This window comes from Choloepus didactylus, chromosome 12 (genome assembly GCF_015220235.1).
Source record: "Choloepus didactylus isolate mChoDid1 chromosome 12, mChoDid1.pri, whole genome shotgun sequence".
Classification (NCBI taxonomy): Eukaryota; Metazoa; Chordata; class Mammalia; order Pilosa; family Megalonychidae; genus Choloepus; species Choloepus didactylus.
In genome coordinates, this window is record NC_051318.1 from 102,814,093 (window position 1) to 102,835,380 (window position 21,288).

A 21,288-nucleotide genomic window follows, 5' to 3' on the forward strand; every position below is an offset into this window, starting at 1 on the left:
GGATATATGAAGCAAATACTGACATATTTAAAGGGAGAAACTGATGGTTCTACATTAATAAAAAGAGGCACCACTCTCAATAATGGACAGAACATTTAGTCAGAAGATCAATAAGGAAGTACAGGTCTTGAATGATACACTAATCAACCAGACCTAATATTTATATAGAACACTGCATCCAATGAAAAGGGAAAAAGCATTCTTCTCGAGTGCACAGGATCATTCCCCAGGATAGACCATATGTTGGGTCACAAAACAAGTCTCAATAAATGCAAAAATGATGAAATCATAGAATGTATACTCTTGGACCACAACTGTAAAAATTTACTAATATGTGGAAATTAAATAACATACTCTTAAAATAACCAGTGAGTTAAAGAGGAAGTCAGAAGCAAAATTAGGAAATAACTTGAGGCTAATGAAAATACAACATACCAAAACTTGTGGGATGCAGTGAAGGCAAGGCTGAGATGGAAATTTATAGCTCTAAATGCTTATATTAAAAAAAAAGAAAGACTTCAAATCAGAAACCTAACCACAAAACTGGAAGAACAAGAAAAAGATCCCAAAGGGAGCAGACGGAAGGAAACAACAAAGATTAGAGCAGAGATAAATTAAATAGAAAACAAAACAACAATAGAATCAACAAAACCAAAAATTGGTTCCTTGAAAAAAATCAATAAAATCGAAAAACCTTTAGCTAGACTGACAAAGGAAAAGAGAGGATACAAATAAATCAGAAATCAAAAGGGAGACATTACTACTGATCTTGCTGAAATAAAAAGGACTATAAGAGGACACAATGAACAACTGTATGCCAATAAATTAGGTAACAGATGAAATATACAAATTCTTGAAATACACAAACTACCTACACTGACTCAAGAAGAAACAGATGATCTCCACAAACCAACTACTTGTAAGGAGATCGAATCAGTCATCCAAAACCTCCCAACAAAGAAATCCCAGGACCAGAGAGCTTCACAGAGAAATTCTACCAATCATTCCAAGAACACTTAACTCCAATTCTGCTCAAAGCTATCCAAAAAATTGAAGTTGAAGGAATACTACCTAACTTGTTCTACAAGAAAAACATCATTCTCATAAAAAAGCCAGATAAAGATACTACAAGAAAAGAAAATTACAGATCAGTACCTCTTATGAATATAGATGCAAAAATCTACAACAAAATACTAGCAAACCGAATCCAACAGCATATTAAAAGAATTATATATCATGATCTGGTGGGATTTATCCCTGGTATTCAAGGGTGGTTCAACATAAAATCCATTAATGTAAAACAATACATTAACAAAATGAAGGGAAAAAAGATGATTTTCTCAATTGATGCAGAACAGGCATTTGACAAAACCCAGCACTCCTTAACAAAAACACTTAGACACTAAGAATAGAGGGAAACCTCCTCAACATGATGAAGAGCATAGATGAAAAGCCCACAGCTAACATCCTACTTAATGGTGAAAGACTGAAAACTTTCACTCTCAGATCAGGAACAAGACAAGGATGTCCACTGTCACCACTTGTTATTCAAACTTTGCACTGGAAGTTCTTGCTTTAAAAAGAAATAAAAGGCATCCAAATTCGAAAGGAAGAAGTAAAACTTTTCCTATTTGAAGATGGTATGATCCTATATACAGAAAACCCTGAAAAATCCACAACAAAGCTACTATAGCTAGTAAATGAATTCAGCCAAGTGGCAGATTACAAGATCAACACCCAAAAATAAGTAGTGTTTTTATACACAAGCAATGAACAATCAGAAGAGGAAATCAAGAGAAACATTCCATTTAAAATGGTAACTGTGCCAGTTTGAATGTATTACGTCCCCCAAAACACCATTATCTTTGATGCACTCTCATGTGGGTAGACATATTAGTGTTGATTAGATTGTAATTCTTTGATTGTTTCCATGGAGATGTGACCCACCCAACTGTAGATGATAACTTTGATTAGATAATTTCCATGGAGGCATGGCCCCACCCATTCAGCATGGGCCTTGATTAGTTCACTGGGGCCCTATAAAGGCTCAGACAGAAGAAGTGAGCTTGCTACTGCCAAGAGGGACACTCTGAAGAACGCACAAAGCTGAGACAGGAATGTCCTAGGAGAAAGCCATTTGGAAACCAGAACTCTGGAACAGACACCAGCCTCGTGCCTTCCCAGCTAACAGAGGTTTTCCGGATGCCACTGGCCATCCTCCAGTGAAGGTATGCAATTGGTGACGCCTTATCTTGGACACTTTATGGCCTTAAACCTGTAACACTGTAACCAAATAAACCCCCTTTATAAAAGCCGATCCATTTCTGGTGTTTTGTGAAAACACAGCATTAGCAAACTGGAACAGTAACTAAAAGAATTAAATACCTAGAAATAAATCTAACACAGATGTAAAAGACTTGTATACAGAAAACTACAAAACACTGCTAAATGAAATTAAAGACCTAAATAAATGGAAGGCTATTCCGTGTTCATGGATTAAATATCATTAAGATGTCAATATTGCCCAAAGCAATTTGTAGATTCCATGTGATTCCAATCAAAATTCCACAACCCTCTTTGCAGAAATGGAAAAGCCAATCATCATATTTATATGGAAGGGTGAGGGGCATTAAAAAGCTAAAGTCATCTTGAAAAAGAAGAATGAAGTTGGAGTATTCACACTTCCTGATCTTAAAACTTACTACAACGTCACAAATCAAAACAGCATGGTAGTGGCACAAGGGCAGACATATAGACCAATGGAATAAAATTTGAAGCTCTGAAATCAATCTTCATATTTATGGCCAACTGACTTTTGACAAGAGTGCCAAGTTCACTCAGTTAGGAAAGAATAGCCTCTTCAACAAATACTGCAGGGAAAATTGGAATTCCGTTTGCAAGAAAAAGGAGGACTCCCTACCTCACACCACACCATATACCAAAATCAACTAAAAGTGGATCAAAGGCCTTAATATCAGAGCTAGAGCTATCAAATTCCTGTAAGAAAACACAGGGAAGCATCTTCAGGTCCTTGTATTAGGCAATGGTTTCTCAGACTTTATACCCAAATAACAAGCAACCAAAGAAAAAAATAGACAAACGGCATCACATGAACATTTAAAACTTTCGTTCCTCAAAGGACTTTATCATAAAAGTAAAATGACAACCTACATGATGAGAGAAAATTTTTGGGAACCACATGTCTAATAAAGGATATAAAGAAATTCTTCAATTTAACAAAAAACAGACAACCAACCAATTAAAAAAGGGGTAAAAGACTTGAACAGACATCTCTCCAAAGAAGATATACAAATGCCCAAAAAAAAGCACATGAAAAGATGCTCAGCATCATTTGCCATTAGGCAAATGCAACTCAAAACTACAATGAGATACCACTGTGCACCTATTAGAATGGCTGCTATTTTAAAAAATGGAAAGTAAGTATTGGAGATGATGTGGAGAAATAGGAACACTCATTCATTGCTGGTGGCAATGTAAAATGGTGCAGCTGCTGAGGAAGACAGTTTGGTGGTTCTTCAGAAAGCTAAGTATGGAACTACCATATGTCCAAGAAATCCCACTACTAGGTATATACCCAAAAGAAAAGCAGGGACTAGAACAGGTATTTGCACACCAATGTTCACAGCAGCATTATTCATAATTGACAAAGATGAATGCTACCCAAGTGTCCATCAACTGATGAACAGATAAATTAAATGTGGTATACACATACAATGGAATATTATTCAGTCATAAAAAGGAATGAAGTCCTGATATATGCGACAAAATGGATGAACCCTGAAGACATCATGTTGAGTAAAATAAGGCAGACAGAAAACGACAAATCTAGTATGATCTCATTGTTTTGAAACAGCATAAGCAAACCCATGGGGTCAGAATCTAGAATACAGGTTACTAGGGGATGGGGTGGGGATAGGGAATGGGAAGTTAAGGCTTACAATATACAGGGTTCTATTGGAATGATGGAAATGTTTTGGTAATGGACGGTGGTGATGGTAGCACAACATTGTGAACGCAATTAACGGCACTCAAATATATATCTGAATATTATTAAAAGGGGAAATGTTAGATTTGGTAACAGAAAAAAAATTCAAAGAAAAAAAATCCATGGAACTATATTACCAAAGCAGTGAATCCCAAGTTAATCCATGGACTTTAATTAATAGTACAATTATTAAAATGTGCTATCAATTGTAACAGATGTTCCACACCAATGCCAGGTGTTAGTGGTGGAGTGGTATGTAGGAAATCTGTATTGTATGCATGACTGTTCTGTAAACCCACAAATTCTCTAATTAAAAAATACATATAGAACAAAACCTGGTATACTGTATGATATTGTCTTCTATCATGTTAACAGACAACAAAAAATACTCACACACATTCCTAAGTCCAGTTTTATTCATAAAGAAACTTACCTCAATCTGGCCATGTTCTTTGAAGGAGAGTTTGATATAGGAATTCTTACTACTTTGGAATGGACCAGGTTCTTTGTTAGGAGGTGCTGGGTGAAGATGAACCACTATTTTGGCACTAAAGAAAGAACAAATGTAATGTATTTTGTTGCCTCTTAAAAATCATTAATTCTATTATTATAAATTATAATATACTACATATCACCTTTAAAGTTCTGGTAGAAACAAAGACCATCCTGAAGAGCATCTGTTTAAAAACAGTATTAATTAAAAAAAATCTCTACATAACACAAGTTATGAACCAAAAAGTTTCAAGTTACTAGCTCTATGGATTAAATTAAAATGTGGTTTTAGAAAATAAGTTCAAAGTAAACTAAAATTTTGGGTGGTGTGTAATTAGGGTTTTCCATCCACTGAGTCATTGCCAGAGGTTATAAAGGGGCCTATAATTTCTGCCAAATAATACTACCAGTCACTTTGAAAACAAAATGTGAAAACTTATCTGTGTTTAAATGGCTAGCTGACACTTCATTAAATTTCCATCCAAAACTAACATTCTACAGTGTCATTTGCTGGAAAATTCACTAAGTCAACAGTATGATTTAGAAAGATAACCAATAGCAAAAGCAATTCTCAAAATGCTGCTGCTCTTGGAAAACAAAGGACCTTATCTTTATGACTACTATTATCTCTCATGCTATTAAAAATGCCACCATATTTATTCAGCTTTATAAATGTTTTCTTCCCTTTTTCCCACATATTCAATATACAGCACTCTATAAAGATTAGAGAAATTATGAAACTCATAATAAAAATAGTCTGAATACCTAGTTTACTGCATTTTATGATCACATTATAAATACACCTATTACTAAGTTCTACTTTTTGTTGTTTAGGCCCACATGGTTGTCTAAGTGTCACTATAAAACTGAAACCACAGGTTTTAGGCTTTTTCAGTGTAACGAATGCTTTGGCTAGTGAACTCTGGCCAGCCTTGTAAGGACTCTTCCTCCATTACTTTGTGGTAAACATTAGTAAGGGAGGTAAGTAAACTAGCTGCATAAGGACTCTATGAAATAAATCATCCAGTAAAGCAAAAAAAAAAAAAAAACAACTAGGATAGGGTCACACAATCTGTAGAGCTAAATAATCTAAGCCCTACTATCAGATTCTGCCAAAGAAGTCCAATGAAATGCTAAATGATACAGAAATAACATTCAAAAATTCCAGAGTAAGCATTAAAGGATCCATGCCAGTTTTTTCTTACATTCATTTATTGGATCATTCAATTACCATATTTTATCAAATTTAAAATCCACCAAATGAAAGAAGCATCTCAGTTCAGAGATGTTAGAAGGTGAAAAAATACGTATGTTGCAGAATCAATGAGATATGGTAATTGTTTGGGGAGGCAGGGTTGGAAACTAAAGAGAAGTCTGAGAAAAGTTAATCTGGCATAGTATTAAATTCTTCCTCACTGGAGATATTTTAAAAAATAAGACATCAAGGTGAAGATAAATATTTAAAGTATTTTTATTATAGAGCTTAGATTTCCTAGCAATACAGCAGAGAAAAATTCAAATGATTGGAACAGCTTTAAATTTTACTTTCTGTAACTTAAAAAGGTAGAGAAAAGTAACATGGCAGAAAACATAAATTAAAGGAACCACTTTCTCTAAAAATCTATTGCTTATTAATCTTTTCAAAATGTTGGTTAGTTTCTTTTATGTCAAACAAGCAATCTTTTACGGTAGTTTTAACATTAAAATTCAGGCCTGCATTGCATTTCCAGTGAAGTATGATCTTTAACTTCTATTAAAGTGTACAATTACGCTAAACCTAAAGAAGAGCTTATATGGGAAAAAAATTCCATACCAGCAATATTTGTTCATAAATCTCCCTCAATGACATGCACTTCAAATATAAGCCAAAATTTGGGGTACACTTGAATAAACAAAAATACGTGAGACTATGGCTTTAAACAAGGTGCCTACCGCACCTGGTTTGCTGGGAACAGTCCCATTTTACACTTGTTGCCCCAATATTCATATAATATTCATATATTTTATATAGATAATATTCACATATATTATTCATATAATATTATATTATTCATATAATCCAATCCTCATATTATTCTTATTCATGTCCCAGCTTGGACAATAACTATTATGATAACTAACGCTGATACCTGAAAATGTCAAAGTTGAGAAATTAACTTAATGATAAATTAGAAACTATTTTTCTTAGATGGGTGATTTCTGGTTTTATATACTGAACAACAGGTACACAGATGTGAAAGCAGGTGTCTGGAAATATATACAATGATAGCTAGACCATATTTATTTATAACAACACGAGAATATATTACAGCAAACCTCAGTATTTTATTCATTCTTTAAGAATGACTTCATACCCCAATGAATCTAATGTATGAAGACACCTTCTTAAGGTATTTTCTTCCTGATCACTGACTATTATTTATAAAGCCCCAAAACATTAAAATAGATTCATTCCCACATATGGAGTCATGGCATAGCAATAAGTCAGCTAAGTTAAGTTTGACCAGAAATATTTTGTAAGTGTGACTAAAGATTATAATATATAGACCTTACCTTTTCCCAATGCCAGCTGCCTGTTCTTCAATGAACACAATTTGGGAAAGAGGAAAGGCCATGCAGCATTCCTAGGATGAAATCAGTAGAAAACAAGATTTATAAGACTTGTCAGAAGTTCCTGTTTCACCACATTTAATACAGTGTTTTATAACTATAAAGTACTTAATAATGAAAATAATTAAGGAAAAATTAAATAAAACAATACCATGATGGCACTTTGCTGTGTGGAAGATCATTAAAGGTTTAGAAGTCGTAACTACCTTTGTTTTCATAGTGGGTGTATTTTAAAAAAAATATTTATATGAAAACTTTATAATGCAATATTAACCTACAGAAAAAAAAATAAGCAGATAAATCAAAACAGTGTTAAGGAGTATTATAGGGGTGATTTTTCTTCTTTATTATTGTACTTCACCCATACACATACACACAATTAATTTTTAAAAGAAAATATTGAGATAGCTTCTCTTTATTAGTAAATCTAATTTTAAAAATTATTTTACATGACTGGCATGTAATAGGTATAAGGGCTTGTCCAAATTTGCCTCTTTACATGGCAATCCAAAAATTATACTAAGATTAATTAATTTATACCACATGGCTTAAGGATAACCCACTCCATCCTAAAAAAAGACTTTTTTCCTGAATGTATATTTCTTTGTAAAGAATTAAACAACATTAACAGTCTAAGACAAGCATTCTCAATGGGGGTAACAGCACCCTCAAGGGGGCAAAAATTGGTTCTTGGGATGAAAAAAGGCCTTAAATGGTTAGTGGCCCTTTCAAAGGGCCACAGTACAGCACATACATCTGTGGTATTAAATTTTCATGGGAATGGGGGGTAATTAGGAAAATTAAAATACAGAAGAGATAGCCTATCTTAGTGGCAACAATGAATTACAGATATATATGTATACATATATACATATACATACATAAACACTTTCAAATTAAAGCTTTTGTAATAAAAATATCAGTTCTATATACACATAACTTGCTCTCCTTTTTTAGAAATTAGAAAGTGTTTTTTCTTTTCTTGCTGATTGACTTAAAGGCACTTCTCCCTAATATGTGGGTAAATGCATGCACTTCATAGCAGACATATCCACTTGACTCTACCAACAACCTGAGAGAAAGGGTTGTTTTGAAAATGTAAAGTCATTTTTAAGGAACCCTCACAAATGATGGGAGAATTACTCCCATATTACATGCAGAACATTTGGGTTTAGCATAGGGTTTGACTGGTGTTTAAAAACATGATTCTCCAATCCAGTAGCTACAAAGACTTTTCTGGAGCTGAATGAGGGACAACACCCTACCTACCCTATCTGCCTTCCATTCTAAGAGATCAAATGGGACATACGACATTCTGAAAATAAAAACATATTGCATCTATTTGTAGTTTGGCCAGAAAGGAAAATAGAAAGAAAGAAAATACTTAGTGATTTAAAACTTAGAACACATGCAAAAAGACCATATCTTACATGGTTTTTCAGATCTCTCCATATTAGTCGGTGTGTACTGAGAAGGAGGGCCCCAGCATCAAATTTTATCTAGAAAGATAAGATCACCACAAAATATTAATAACATGTTACTGAATGCTGCCCAGATTTTCCTTCTCATGAACTATATAACACTGTTAATCATATGACTCAATATGATTAAGTTTATTACAAATTAAAGAGAAGCAAATCACAATGTAAAGAGAAGCAATGCTATACACTTCATAAATGTAAGCTACCCCAACTTGATAGGATTAAGAAAAAACTGGAAACAACCTAGACATGCATTAACAGAGGAGTGGTTAAATAAAGTATACCTCCATACTATGAAATCCATGCAGAGGTTAAAAAGAATAATGAGATAGAGCTGGATGGACTATCACAGAACTCCAAGACAATACCGGGAAAAAAGTAATTTGCATATAATGTGTTTGTATAATATACATGCATACATATATACATATTCATATATATCCCCCCAAACTACATGTGAATGATGTTATACATATGCATCTATACATAACTAATAGAAAAAAGGTCTAACAGGAACACACAGTGATTTGTTAACAATGATTATCTCAGAAAAAGAATGAGGAAACAGGAGGAAGGAAAGCAAAGGGAGCAAAGGGCATTTTTTTCATTCTGTACACTCCAGTATTGACTGAACTTTCTTACAGTGTGGTTGGATTCATGTGTAACACCTGTATAAATTTTTTTTTTTTTGGCTTTTATAAAGGGGATTTATTAGGTTACACATTTACAGTTCTAAGGCCACAAAAGTGTTCAAACTAAGACATCAACAAGAGGATACCTTCATTGAAGAAATGCCAATGGCATCCTGAACAAGTCTGACAGCTGGGAAGGCACATGGTTGGCATCTGCTGGTCCTTTGCTCCTGGGTTGTACTGCTTTCAGCTTCTGATTCCAGTGGCTTTCTCTCTAAGCATCTGTGGGTTCTCACTTAGCATCTCCAGGGCAAACTCTGGGTTTCACCTCTTGGCTTAGCATAGTCAAACGTCTTTCTGTTTGCATCTCTAGGCGTCTGGGTGTGTGTCGTCTCACCTCCATCCGAAACACCTCCGTCAGCTAGGAAGGCATGTGGCTGGCGTCTGCTGGTCCTTTGCTCCTGGATTCTGGTTAAAATGGCTTTCTCCAAAATGTCTCTGGGCTTCTGTCTCTCTTAGATTCTCTCTCTAAGCTCCTGTGCATCCTTGCTTGTTCTCCCAGGGCGTTTCTCTCTGAGCATGAGGATCACTTTTCTTCCAGTTTGCAATGACATATTCATTGTTTCTGTCTAAGACCTCATCGGAAGTATCTTTAGAGTCCATATTTCTACCAACAGTCTCTTCAAAGCAATCTAGACCTTTCCTATCAACTCCTCACAACTCTTCCAGAATCTTCCCCTTAACCATTTAAAAAGCCATTCCAACATGTTTGGTTTTTGCAAACTCAGAAGCACCCTACTTCTGTTACCAAAATCTGTTCTGGTTTACTAAAGCTGCCGTTACGCAAAATACCAGAAATGGACTGGCTTTTATATAGGGGGTTTATTAGGTTACAAATTTACAGTTCTAAGGCCATGAAAGTATCCAAACTAAGGCATCAAGAAAAGGATTCCTTCACCAAAGAAAAGCCAATGGCATCCAGAACACCTCCGTCAGCTGGGAAGGCATATGGCTGGTGTCTGCTGGTCGTTTGCTCCTAGATTCTGGTTTCAAAATGGCTTTCTCCAAAATGTCTCTGGGCTTCTGTCTCAGATTCTCTCTCTAAGCTTCTGTGCATTCTTGCTTGTTCCCCCAGGGTGTTTTTCTCTAAGCATCTGGGGATCCTCTCTTAGCTTCTCCAGGGCAAACTCTGGGCTGCATCTCTTAGCTTAGCGTCTCCAAATGTCTTTCTGTCTGCATCTCCAAGCATCTCTCCACAATCCGCAAAACGTCTCTGCCTTTTATCCTCTCAGAGAGGATGTCAGTAAACTAAATAAATGGGCAGGGTCATGACTTCATGGAAATAATCTAATCAAAAGGTCCAACCAACAATAGGTCTGCTCCCACAAGACTGCATTAAAGAATGTGGCTTTTTATGGGGTACATAACAGATTCAAACCAGCACAATTCCCTTAAATTTTATTATCTAGAATAAGCAAATTCATAGAGACATCAAGTAGATCAGAGGTTTCCAGGGGATGGAGGGAGGGGGAAATGGAGAGGTCCTGCTTAATGGGTACTGAATTTCTGGGAGTAGTAATGGATGGTGGCGATGGTAGCACAAAATTGTGAATTGAATTAATGCTACTGATTGTACACCTAAAAAGGGTTAAAGTGGGAAATTTCGTGTTATATATGTTATCACAATAAAATTTTTGTTTGCAAGGCCTTCTACTGTCTCTGAACCTTTGCTATTTCTTTCTTCACCCATAATTCAATTTGACATAATTCAACATAATTCAGTTTCTTCCATGTCCTAAGTGTTGTACCCTTTTTGTTGTTATTAACAGTAATAATGGCAGAAGCTAATAATGTATTGAATACTTACTGCGTGACTGTCTAGGAGCTGTACATACACTCTTATATTCCTCCAATATAAGTTCAATTATTAACATCCATTTTACAGATGAGGAAACTGAGGCTCAAAAACCTGAAAACTCCCCAAGCCTTAGAGTAAATAAGCAAGAGTCAAGACCAAATCTGCCTAACTTTGAAACCCTGTCTTAAGCATTGTGGTGGTTAATTTTACGTGTCAACTTGGCTAGGTTATGGTATTCAGTTTGGTCTGACAAGCACTGTCCTGATTATTACTGTGAAGGTATTTTGTAGGTGGATTTACATCATTAGTCAGTTGGTTGCACCCTCCTGTGAATACATCCACAATCAACAAAGGCGATTGCCCTCAGCAATGAGGGGAGTCTTGGGATCTAATCAGTTGGAGGTTTAAAGCAGGAACTGAAGAGTTCAGCAGTAAGAAAGAACAATGTCTGCCTCTTCTTCAACCAGGCAGCTCCTCTTGGGGAAAACAACTTCATCTTCACCCGAGTTTCCAGCTTGTGGTCTGTCCTATGGAACTCGGATTCACCAATTCCCAATATGAGCCAATTCCTGTAATTAAACTCTTTCCTACTTTTCATCTTATATCTCGAGTTACCCGAACCCGCGCCTCTTGCCGTGTCCTGGCCAGCATGGGTGGTTTCCTGGTGGGCTCCGGCTACAGCCCGGCCTCTGTGCAGATGTTCGTAGCCCCCGGGCTGGACAGCCCGAGCGCACCCGGGAAGGGCTGGGGCAGATCGGCAGCTGGTGGAGCCCTTCCTACAGGATACTCCTCAGACCTTGACCCAGATGCTTCAAGTCGGGCTTCCTGTTGTTTGTCTACTAGAAGGGAAGGTTCTTACTGGGAGGGAATGAAGTCAATTTGGTTTGTTTGTAAAGCATGGGGGGTGGGGGTCCTATATGAATTGATTTCTCTACTGATTGAAGTTTTCCCTTAACATCTTCATTAAATAAGTGGAACTGGAGAGAGATGGGGGAAGGGCAGGCTTGATGAAAGATCCCCCAACCCCAGATGAATTTGGCCCAGGGCAGTGAGACAGAGGTCGGTGGGGCCCTGGGTACCTCGTTCATAACTCCAGCCTGGCCAAAGGAAGAGCTCCCCCTCAAGCCCTAGACACTGCACTGTCTTGTCCCACCCCAAATGACCGAAACGGGGCTCTGCTCTGTTAGGCGGAGGTGGTGTGGAGAACAGAGCAGCTAAGGGCCAGGCAAACTGGAGCTCTAGGCTAGACTCTGGAATACATTAAACCCTCTCCCTGCTTCCCTTCCCTCCCACAGGGTGCTGGAAACCTTCTGCCTTGTATAATTTTTAAAAATAATTTTTAAATAATAAGAAAACCAAGAAATAGATACAAATATGTGCAAGAATAATTATATAAGGAGATTCAATATATGACTGGGTAGCCAGGTAGGAAAAAAATAAAGTTGGATTTATACATAACTTGTTGCTCCAAAATTAATTCTAGATGGATTTAATATTTAATTTCAGAGTTGGTATAATGTGAGGAAAAAAAATGTGCACTTAAAATCAATGAAATATGGTATAGTCTCCTGAACAAAGTGAAAAAAGTGAGGTTTTAAACAGCATGCATTGTATGTTACAAATGTGTATTTTAAAAAGGAAAAGACAATGTATTTCACACAAGTGCCTACTGCATACATATGCACAGCTTTCTAGAATGATACCGTAATTTTCTCTAAAGGGGAACTGGGTGACTAGGAGACAAGGGTAGGAGGGAAACTTTTAATTTTATATTCTTTGGGGTTGTTTGAATTTTGTGTCAGAGGACTGCTTCACCTACTCAATATATAAACTTACAAATGCTTTTTTAAAGCTATAGTACCATCACAAAGTATGCCAGCTAGGTCTTCAGGGCCAAACCTTTAATCCTTGCTATTTGTTATTATGCATGGGAAATTATATAAACAAGCAAATTTTAGAGTTGGAACCCAAGAGATTAATAAGTCAAACCCTTTCATTCTGTTAAAAGCAAGAAATATAGTGCAAGCTTCTCTTAACTCTACTAGAAAGTGGAATTTGACATAAGGCAGGACTTGCTTGTATCTTTCTCAGGAGTAATTAGTTATTTCAAAAGATACATGGCTGGTCCCATTTGTAAGGCTGCATCACAACAAACTCTAAATAATAACAGAATTATTTTGCGTTTAAAGTAATATGGTTTAAAATAGTTTTTCAAACAAATAACCAATTAGAGCATTACCTCAGCAAAAATAACCATAAATTTAATTATGTATACCACTGATACAATATATTACAAGATACCCATGATACTATAGAAAAAAGTAGGTTTCAAAAAGTACATATAGAGAGGACTGTAGGTAGAAGGCAGAGTAGGAGCTTCAGGAATCAGTCCGGCTACTGAAACAACTACTGAACTGGCAGGAACTGGCTGAACCAACCACTTTGAAACCCCGAGGTCTAGTGGAACACTGTGCAGCCTCCGAAGAGAAGCAAGACAAAGAGTCTTGTAAATTGCAAGAAATAGTGGCGAGTTCTACCCTCTGTGCAATGGTGACCACTCCCCTGCCCCCAGCCTCACCCCAGCAGCTGTGGGGACTGAAGCTCCTGCTCCTGGCTCAGCTTATTGGTGCCAAGGTGGGACATAAAGGGCTAGTCCTCCAAACTCCAGGGATGGGTAGTCTGATCCCAGGTCTCTACCTTTGATTAGCTATTTCAGATTGCTGAAGACCAGTTCTGAGGGACCCACTGGTTCAAAGCCCCTGGGGAAAGGCAGCTGAGGAATCTAAAAGACAGTAACCTTCCTCAAAACTACAGAAAACAGTAAAAGAGCTGCATTCGCTGGGTGAGTGCTGAAGTAAGAAAACACAGCTTCAAAAGCCATAGATCTTGGTTCCCTTGCTGAACCCCACCCCCTCCACAACACACAGTGGAATCACCTTGTGCTCCCATTGTGGTCACTGGCCCTGTTCCTGAGGGAGCAGAGGGGCCCGTGTGCATCCTGGGGTGCATGTCTGTCAGTGCCAGTCTATCAGGTGGAAGTCTGAGAGACTGAGCCAGGGAAAAAGTCTTGGGCTGGCCCTCCCAGAGTTTACCTGGAGAGCAGGAATGCCCCTTGCAGATAGCTGGGACAGTGCAAAAATCAATTAAGTTGCAAAGACTTAGGGCAAAGGCCTACCTGTATTAGAAACCCAGGAGGGGGAGGAGGTCTATTCCAAAAGTAGAGGAGGTGTTCCTTCAAATTCCTGTGGACTGTAAAGGGGAATACCTGGGACCTGCAGTGAGAGAAATCTCCATGCAGGCTCAGATAAGGCACTTCCCATTTGCCTCACACTGATATGCTTGACAGGAGGGCTAAGTTCTGACAAAGCAGAGTCAGTTTTGAAAGAAAGTTAGAGGTGCTTTTTGCCTTGGTTTGTTTGATCTCACTGGTTCCTGGCATGCAAGAAAATATCTGTCAAATCACAAGTTGGATACAAATTTAAGTTATGGTCCAGGAAATAAATCCCAGAGTTAACACTTTAAAATATTAAAAGGCACTGTGTGCAACAAAAGATTTACAAGGCCAACAAAGAAATAGGAAATGATGGCCCATCCCACAAGATGAAAATGCAGAAACCATCAATGAAGAGGATCAGACTTCGGACTTACATGACAGAGAATTCTAAGTAATGATCCTTGATATGGTCAAGGAGATAAAGGAAAACATGGAGAAAGAACTAAAGGCTATGAGGAAAACAATGAATGAATAACATGGGAGTCTCTCCAAAGATATAATGACACAGAAGAACACAATAACTGAAATGAAAAATTCCCTAGATGCACAGTTTCAACAGCAGATTGGAGTTAGCAGAGGAAAGAATCAGTGAACTCAAAGAGAAGACAACTGAAATGATTCAGGCTAAGGAACAGAAAAATAAAAGAATAAAAAAAGAGTGAACAGAGCCCAAGAGACCAGAGGGACACCATCAAACATACCATTATGGGTGTCCCAGAAGGAAAACAAAGAGAGAAAAGGGCAGAAGGAATATTCAAAGAAATAATGGCAGAACTTCCCAATTAATGACATGAACACGCACATTCAAGAAGGCCAACGAATGTCAAACAGTATAAATTCAAAGAAAACCAAGCTCAAACTCATAGTAAGCAAATTGTCCAATGCCACAGATGAGAGTTCTGAAAGCAGCAAGAGAAAAGCAACAAGTTAAGTACAAGGGAGTCCCAATAAAATTAAGTGCCAATTTCTCATCAGAAAACCATGGAGGCAAGAAGGTAGTGGTACAAAATGTTTAAAGAGCTGCAAGAATACAACTGTTAACCAAGATTTTTTTATCTGGCAAGATATTCTTTCCAAAATGAGGGGAAGATTAAGACATTTGCAGATAAACAAAAGCTGAGAGAATCTGTTACCACTAGACCTCTCCTACAAGCAACACTAAAGGAAGCTTTCTGGACTGAAAGGAAAGGACACTAGACAGTGGATCAAAGCAGCATAAAGAAATAAAGACCTCTGGTAAAGGCAACCGTTTGGGTAACTATAAATTCCAGGACTACTGCATTATACTGTATTGTTATATAACTTCACTTCTTTCTTCATATAACTACTAAAATGCAAATGCACAGAAAATTGATGGTTTTGGAGAGACAATGATAATTTGTATAATACACACATGATAATACATACATAATTTGTAACAAGCAAAAATAAAAAAGCAGGGGGATAGAGAGGATTAGGTACAGTGTATGTGTGTATTATTGTAAATAGGTTGGTGTGAGGGTTTGGAGTTGTATGTAACCTAGAAGAAACATGTTCTTAAAATAAATCCATTCCTGTGGGCATGAATAGGAACTTTTGATAAAGTTACTTCAGTTAAGGTGTAGCCTACCTCAAACAGGATGGGACTTAATCCTATTACCGGAGTCATTTACAAGCAGAATGAAATTTACAGAGATAGAGAAAATTATAGAGGGAGCAGCCAGAAGCTGAACATGAACGGAACCCAGAAGAGAAGGAAGAGACCGGATAACGTCTCCATGTGTCTTGCCATGTGAGAAGCACCAAGAACCACCAGCAGCCAGCCCCAGAATGCCACATCTTTGGGGAGAAAGCATCATCTTCATGATGCCTTGATTTGGACTTTTTCTGAGCAAGTAATTTCCCGTTGTTTAAGCCAACCCAATTCAAAGTGTTTGCTTTCTTGCACTTAATGAGATTGCACAAAAGAATGTTCTTGTCCACGGGAAAGGTATATGTGAATTATATTGTTTGTTCAAAGATATGTGCAGCTTGCTTTCATATGTTCAGAGGACAGAGCAATAGATGATGGATGATAGATAGGGAGGGAAAGAAAGAAATGGTGGTGTGACAGGATGTTAAAGGTGGTGGATGGGGTATCGGGGGAGGGGGGGTCGGGGTATGATGGAATTCTATGTATGGGGTTTGTACTGTTTTTGCAACTCTTCCTGTAAGATTAAATTTATTTGAAAATAAAATTTATTAAATTAAAAAAAAAACAAAAAAAAACAAAACAAAAAAAAACAAAACAAAGTGTTTGCTTTAATTTTGCCTAGGAAATTAAAACAGCCAGCATCAAATCAAATGTGACTGTTACAGATTCAGAATTTAAAATTTTAACCCCATGGTAACCACACACAGACACAAAAATCTGAAAAGTATATTTGGAAAGAAATGAGAGGGGTCTCAAAATGGTACAATACAAAAAGCTAAATAATTACGGAACTAGGAATTATCAGGAGAATTGAGGGTTGACAAAGTTATTAGACTTACAAGGACTAAACAGCAAAATGGCAAAACAAAGTCCTTCATTATAAGTAGTTCCTTTAAATGTAAATGGATTAAAATCTCCAGTCAAAAGGTAGAAATTGGCAGAGTGGATAAAATGACCCAACTATATGCTGTTTACAAAGACATAAGTAGGTTGAAAGTGAAAGGATAGAAAAATATATACAATGCAAGTAGCAACCCAAGAGACCTCGGGAAGTTATACTAATATCAGATAAAATAGACTTTAAGTCAAAAACAGTTGCAAAGGACATACACTGAAAAGGGGTCAATTCAATAAGAAGACAATAATTACAAATATATATGCACCTAACAACAGAGACCCTAAATACACGAAGGAAATATTGACAGATTTGGAGGGAGAAACAGTTCAACATTAACAGGAGATTTCAACATACCACTTTCAAAAATGAATAAAACATCCAGACATTAGAACATGGAAAAAGAAGAATTGAACAACACTATAAACTAGACCCAACAGACATTTACTGAACACTTCACCCAACAGCAGAATACATATTTTTCTCTGGTGCACATGGACTTTTCTCCGGGATAAACTATATGACAGGTCACAAAACAAGTCTCAATAAATTTGAAAACACAGAAATCATACAATGTATTTCTACAGTGAAATCACACAATGTATCTTTTCCATTCACAATGGAATGAAGCTAGAAACCAATAACAGAGGATGAAAAATTCACTGATCTGTTGAGACTAAACAATGTACTCTTAAACAAGAGAAGAAATCAAAAGGGAAATTAGGAAATAATCTTGAAGCAAATGAAAACGAAAACACAGCATACCAAAACTTATGGGATGCAGCAAAGGTAGTGCTGAGAGAGAAATTTATCTCTAAATGCTTACATTAAAAAAGAAGAAAGATCTCAAGTAAGAAATCTTACCTCGAAACTAGAGAATGTAAGGAAAAAAAGTGCAAAGTGAGCAGAAGGAAGGAAATAAAGATTATAATGGAGATAAATGAGATAAAAAAGACAAAAATACAGAGAATCAATAAAACCAAAAGTTAGTTTTTGGAAAAGAGCAATATAATCAACTAATCTTTAGCTAGACTGATAAAGAAAAACACAGAGAGGATAGAAACAATAAAAAGGCAGACAATACTACCAACCCCACAGAAATAAAAAGGACTATAAGGGAGGATCTAACATGGTGGCATAGAGAGGCGTGGAAGCTAAGTAGTCCCCCTGGAACAACTGAAAAAACCAGAAACAACTAGTAAATAATCCGGAATAACTGCAGGGGGACAAACATGACTGTCCACGCATCATACAACAACCTGAATTGGGAGGAATGCCTGAGATCACAGCATAAAATCTGTAAGTAAAAACTGCGGATCCAAATTGGGAGACCAGTCCCCCACAGCCTGAGCTACAAAGCCTTGTGGTGCCAGAGAGAAGCTCTCTCACAGTGAGCGAATATAGCTCAGCTGAGCTCCAACTGGGGTTTTAATTAGTGAGTGTGAACTGCTCACTACGAGTAGACAGAGGCTTTGGGTGACGACTAACCTTGGAAAGCCGGAGGGTCTCCTCGGACTAGCTCTGTTCCTTTTTTGACTCAGTGGAGAAAGCCTCAGCCATTTTCAGTTCCCAGTTCTGTGACCCAGACAAGGGTGTGGCACAGGCAGAGAGAGACCACTGAAATGCTAATGACCTCCCCCTAGGGCGTCTATCTTCTCTAAGAGGAAAGGGGTGGGGCCCAGCTCTACTACCTGCCTTTCACTCAGAACTTACACCAGTCAAGAATTATAGGCTAACAGGTGCCACCTGCTAGGCAGAAAAGCACAGTGACCGGAGGCATCAGAGGGTGTACCAATAAAAGACACACCCTCAGGGAAACCAGATACTGAATATTTCTTCCTTCTGGGACCTTAGCCCATTCTGGTCTGGGGAGGCCTGACTGGGGTAACCAAGGAAACCATGCCTAGACAACAGAAAACTACAACCTACACCAAGAAAAATGAGGTTATGGCCCGGTCAGGGGAACAAACTTGCAGTTCAACTCTGATGCAGGAATTGAAAAAACTAATAATAAGTGAAATCAAAAAGTTTAGGGAAGATATGGCAAAAGAGATGAACCATATAATGAAAACACAGAATGCACATAAGGTAGAAATAGAAAGTTCAAAAAACCAACTGGTGCAATCTATGGAAATGAAAGGCACAACACAAGAGATGAAAGACACACTGGGAACATACAACAGCAGATCTCAAGAGGCAGAAGAAAACACTCAGGAACTGGAGAACAAGGCACCTGAAAACCTACACACAAAAGAACAGATAGAGAAAAGAATGGAAAAATACGAGCAACGTGTCCGGGAACTTAAAGACAAAATGAAAAGCAAGAATTTATGTGTCACTAGTGTCCCAGAAGGAGAAGAGAAGGGAAAAGGAACAGAAGCAATAATGGAGAAAATAATCAATGAAAATTTCCCATCTCTTATGAAAGACATAAAATTATGGATCCAAGAAGCACAGAGTACCCCAAACAGAATAGATCTGAATAGGCCTATGCCAAGACACTTAATAATCAGATTCTCAAACATCAAAGATAGAGAATCCCAAAACGAGAAACGATCTATCCAAGAAGCACAGCGTACCCCAAACAGAATAGATCTGAATAGGCCTATGCCAAGACACTTAATAATCAGATTCTCAAACATCAAAGATAGAGAATCCCAAAACGAGAAACGATCTATCACATACAAAGGGAGCTTGATAAGATCATGTGTGGATTTCTCAATAGAAACAATGGAGGCAAGAAGGAAGTGGGGTGATATATTTAAGATACTGAAAGAGAAAAACCACCAACCAAGAATCCTATATCCAGCAAAACTATCCTTCAGATATGAGGGAAAGCTTAAAATATTCTCTGACAAACAGACAATGACCGAGTTTGTGAACAGGAAACCTGCTCTACAGGAAGCAATAAAGGAAGCACTGCAGACAGACAGGAAAAGACAGGAGTGAGAGGTTTGGAAAACAATTTTGGGAGATAGTAGCACAGCAATGTAAGTACACTGAACAAAACTGACTGTGAATATGGTTGAAAGATGAAGGCTGGGATCATGTGTGACACCAGAACAAAAGACTGGGACCGTGTAACTCAGGGAAACCTAGGATGCTCAACGATTGTAATAAAAGGTACAAATATGTTTTTACATGAGGTAGAACAAATGAATGTCAACATTGCAAGGTGTTAAAAATAGGGTGGGATTGGGGGGAAAATACAATCAATGCAAACTAGAGGCTAGAATTAACAGAAACATTGTATTATGCTTCCTTTAATGTAACAAAAGCAATATACCAAAGCTAAATGCTTATGGGGGGTGGGGGAATAGGGGAAGGGTATGGGACTTCAGGCATTAGTGATGTTGTCTGACCCTTTATTCTACTTTAGGTTAATGCTATCTTTCCTTTTGTCACCTTCTAGCTATCAAGTTTTTGTTTGTTTTTCTCTCTTTCTCTTGTCTTTTTCTTTTGCCTCTCTGCCTTCTTTGACTCTTCCTCCATCTTTGTGGAAGAAATGTCCTTATATAGAGAGTGGCGATGGTGCTCAATACATAAATATGTGACTATACGGGGAACCAACGATTGTTTACTTAGGACGGAATGTATAGTGTTTGAACAATACCATCTTAAAAGAAATGGGCTGATGAAGAAACCTTGAGGGCACTACATTGAGTGAAATAAGACAGACACATAAAGGCAAATATTGCAGGGTCTCACTGATAGGAACTAATTATAATATGTAAACTCATAGACATGAAATATAAGTTACCAGGATATAGAATGAGGCTAAAGAATGGGGAGTGGTTGCTTATTATGAGCAGAATGTTCAACTAGGGTGAACTTAAATATTTGGAAATGGACAGGGGTGATGGTAGCATGTAATAAGAATAACTAAAAGTGCTAAAAGGTGTGTGACAGTGGTGGAAAGGGTAAGCTCAGAGTCACGCATGTCACCAGAAGGAAAGTTGGAGGTTAAAAGATGGGAATGTATAAAATAGTGAATCTTGTGATGGACAATGTCCATGATTAACTATACAAATATTAGAAATCTCTCCCACAAACTAGAACAAATGCATGTCACTATAACTAGGGGTTAATAATAGAGAGGCATATAGGAAAAAAATATATACCTATTGCAAACAATATACTACAGTTAGTAATATTTTAAGATTATTTCATCAACAGTAACAAATGTACTATACCAAAACTATGAATCAATAATGGAGGGGGGGCGTGGTTAGGGGTATGGGAGGTTATGATGTGAGTTTCCTTTTTTTTTTGTCTTTGGTTCTTTTCTGGAGTAGTGAAATTGTTCTAAAAATTGAAAAAAAAATAATTGTATTGATGGATGCACATCTATATGGTGGTGCTGTGGGC

General features: G+C 37.3%; 1 protein-coding gene across 2 annotated transcripts in view; it reads right to left on the bottom strand.

The window, feature by feature from the left end:
* The window catches only part of VPS36 (vacuolar protein sorting 36 homolog), a 56,061-nt gene that overhangs the window by 25,945 nt on the left and 8,828 nt on the right, over window positions 1-21,288 (bottom strand). For both annotated transcript variants that reach the window (XM_037799651.1, XM_037799652.1), the window contains exons 2-4: window positions 8,539-8,607; window positions 7,052-7,122; window positions 4,440-4,554 (exon numbers count right to left, since the gene is read on the bottom strand). In XM_037799651.1, the coding sequence (XP_037655579.1) occupies window positions 4,440-4,554; window positions 7,052-7,122; window positions 8,539-8,607 (255 nt within the window). The remainder of the gene's footprint in view (window positions 1-4,439; window positions 4,555-7,051; window positions 7,123-8,538; window positions 8,608-21,288) is intronic.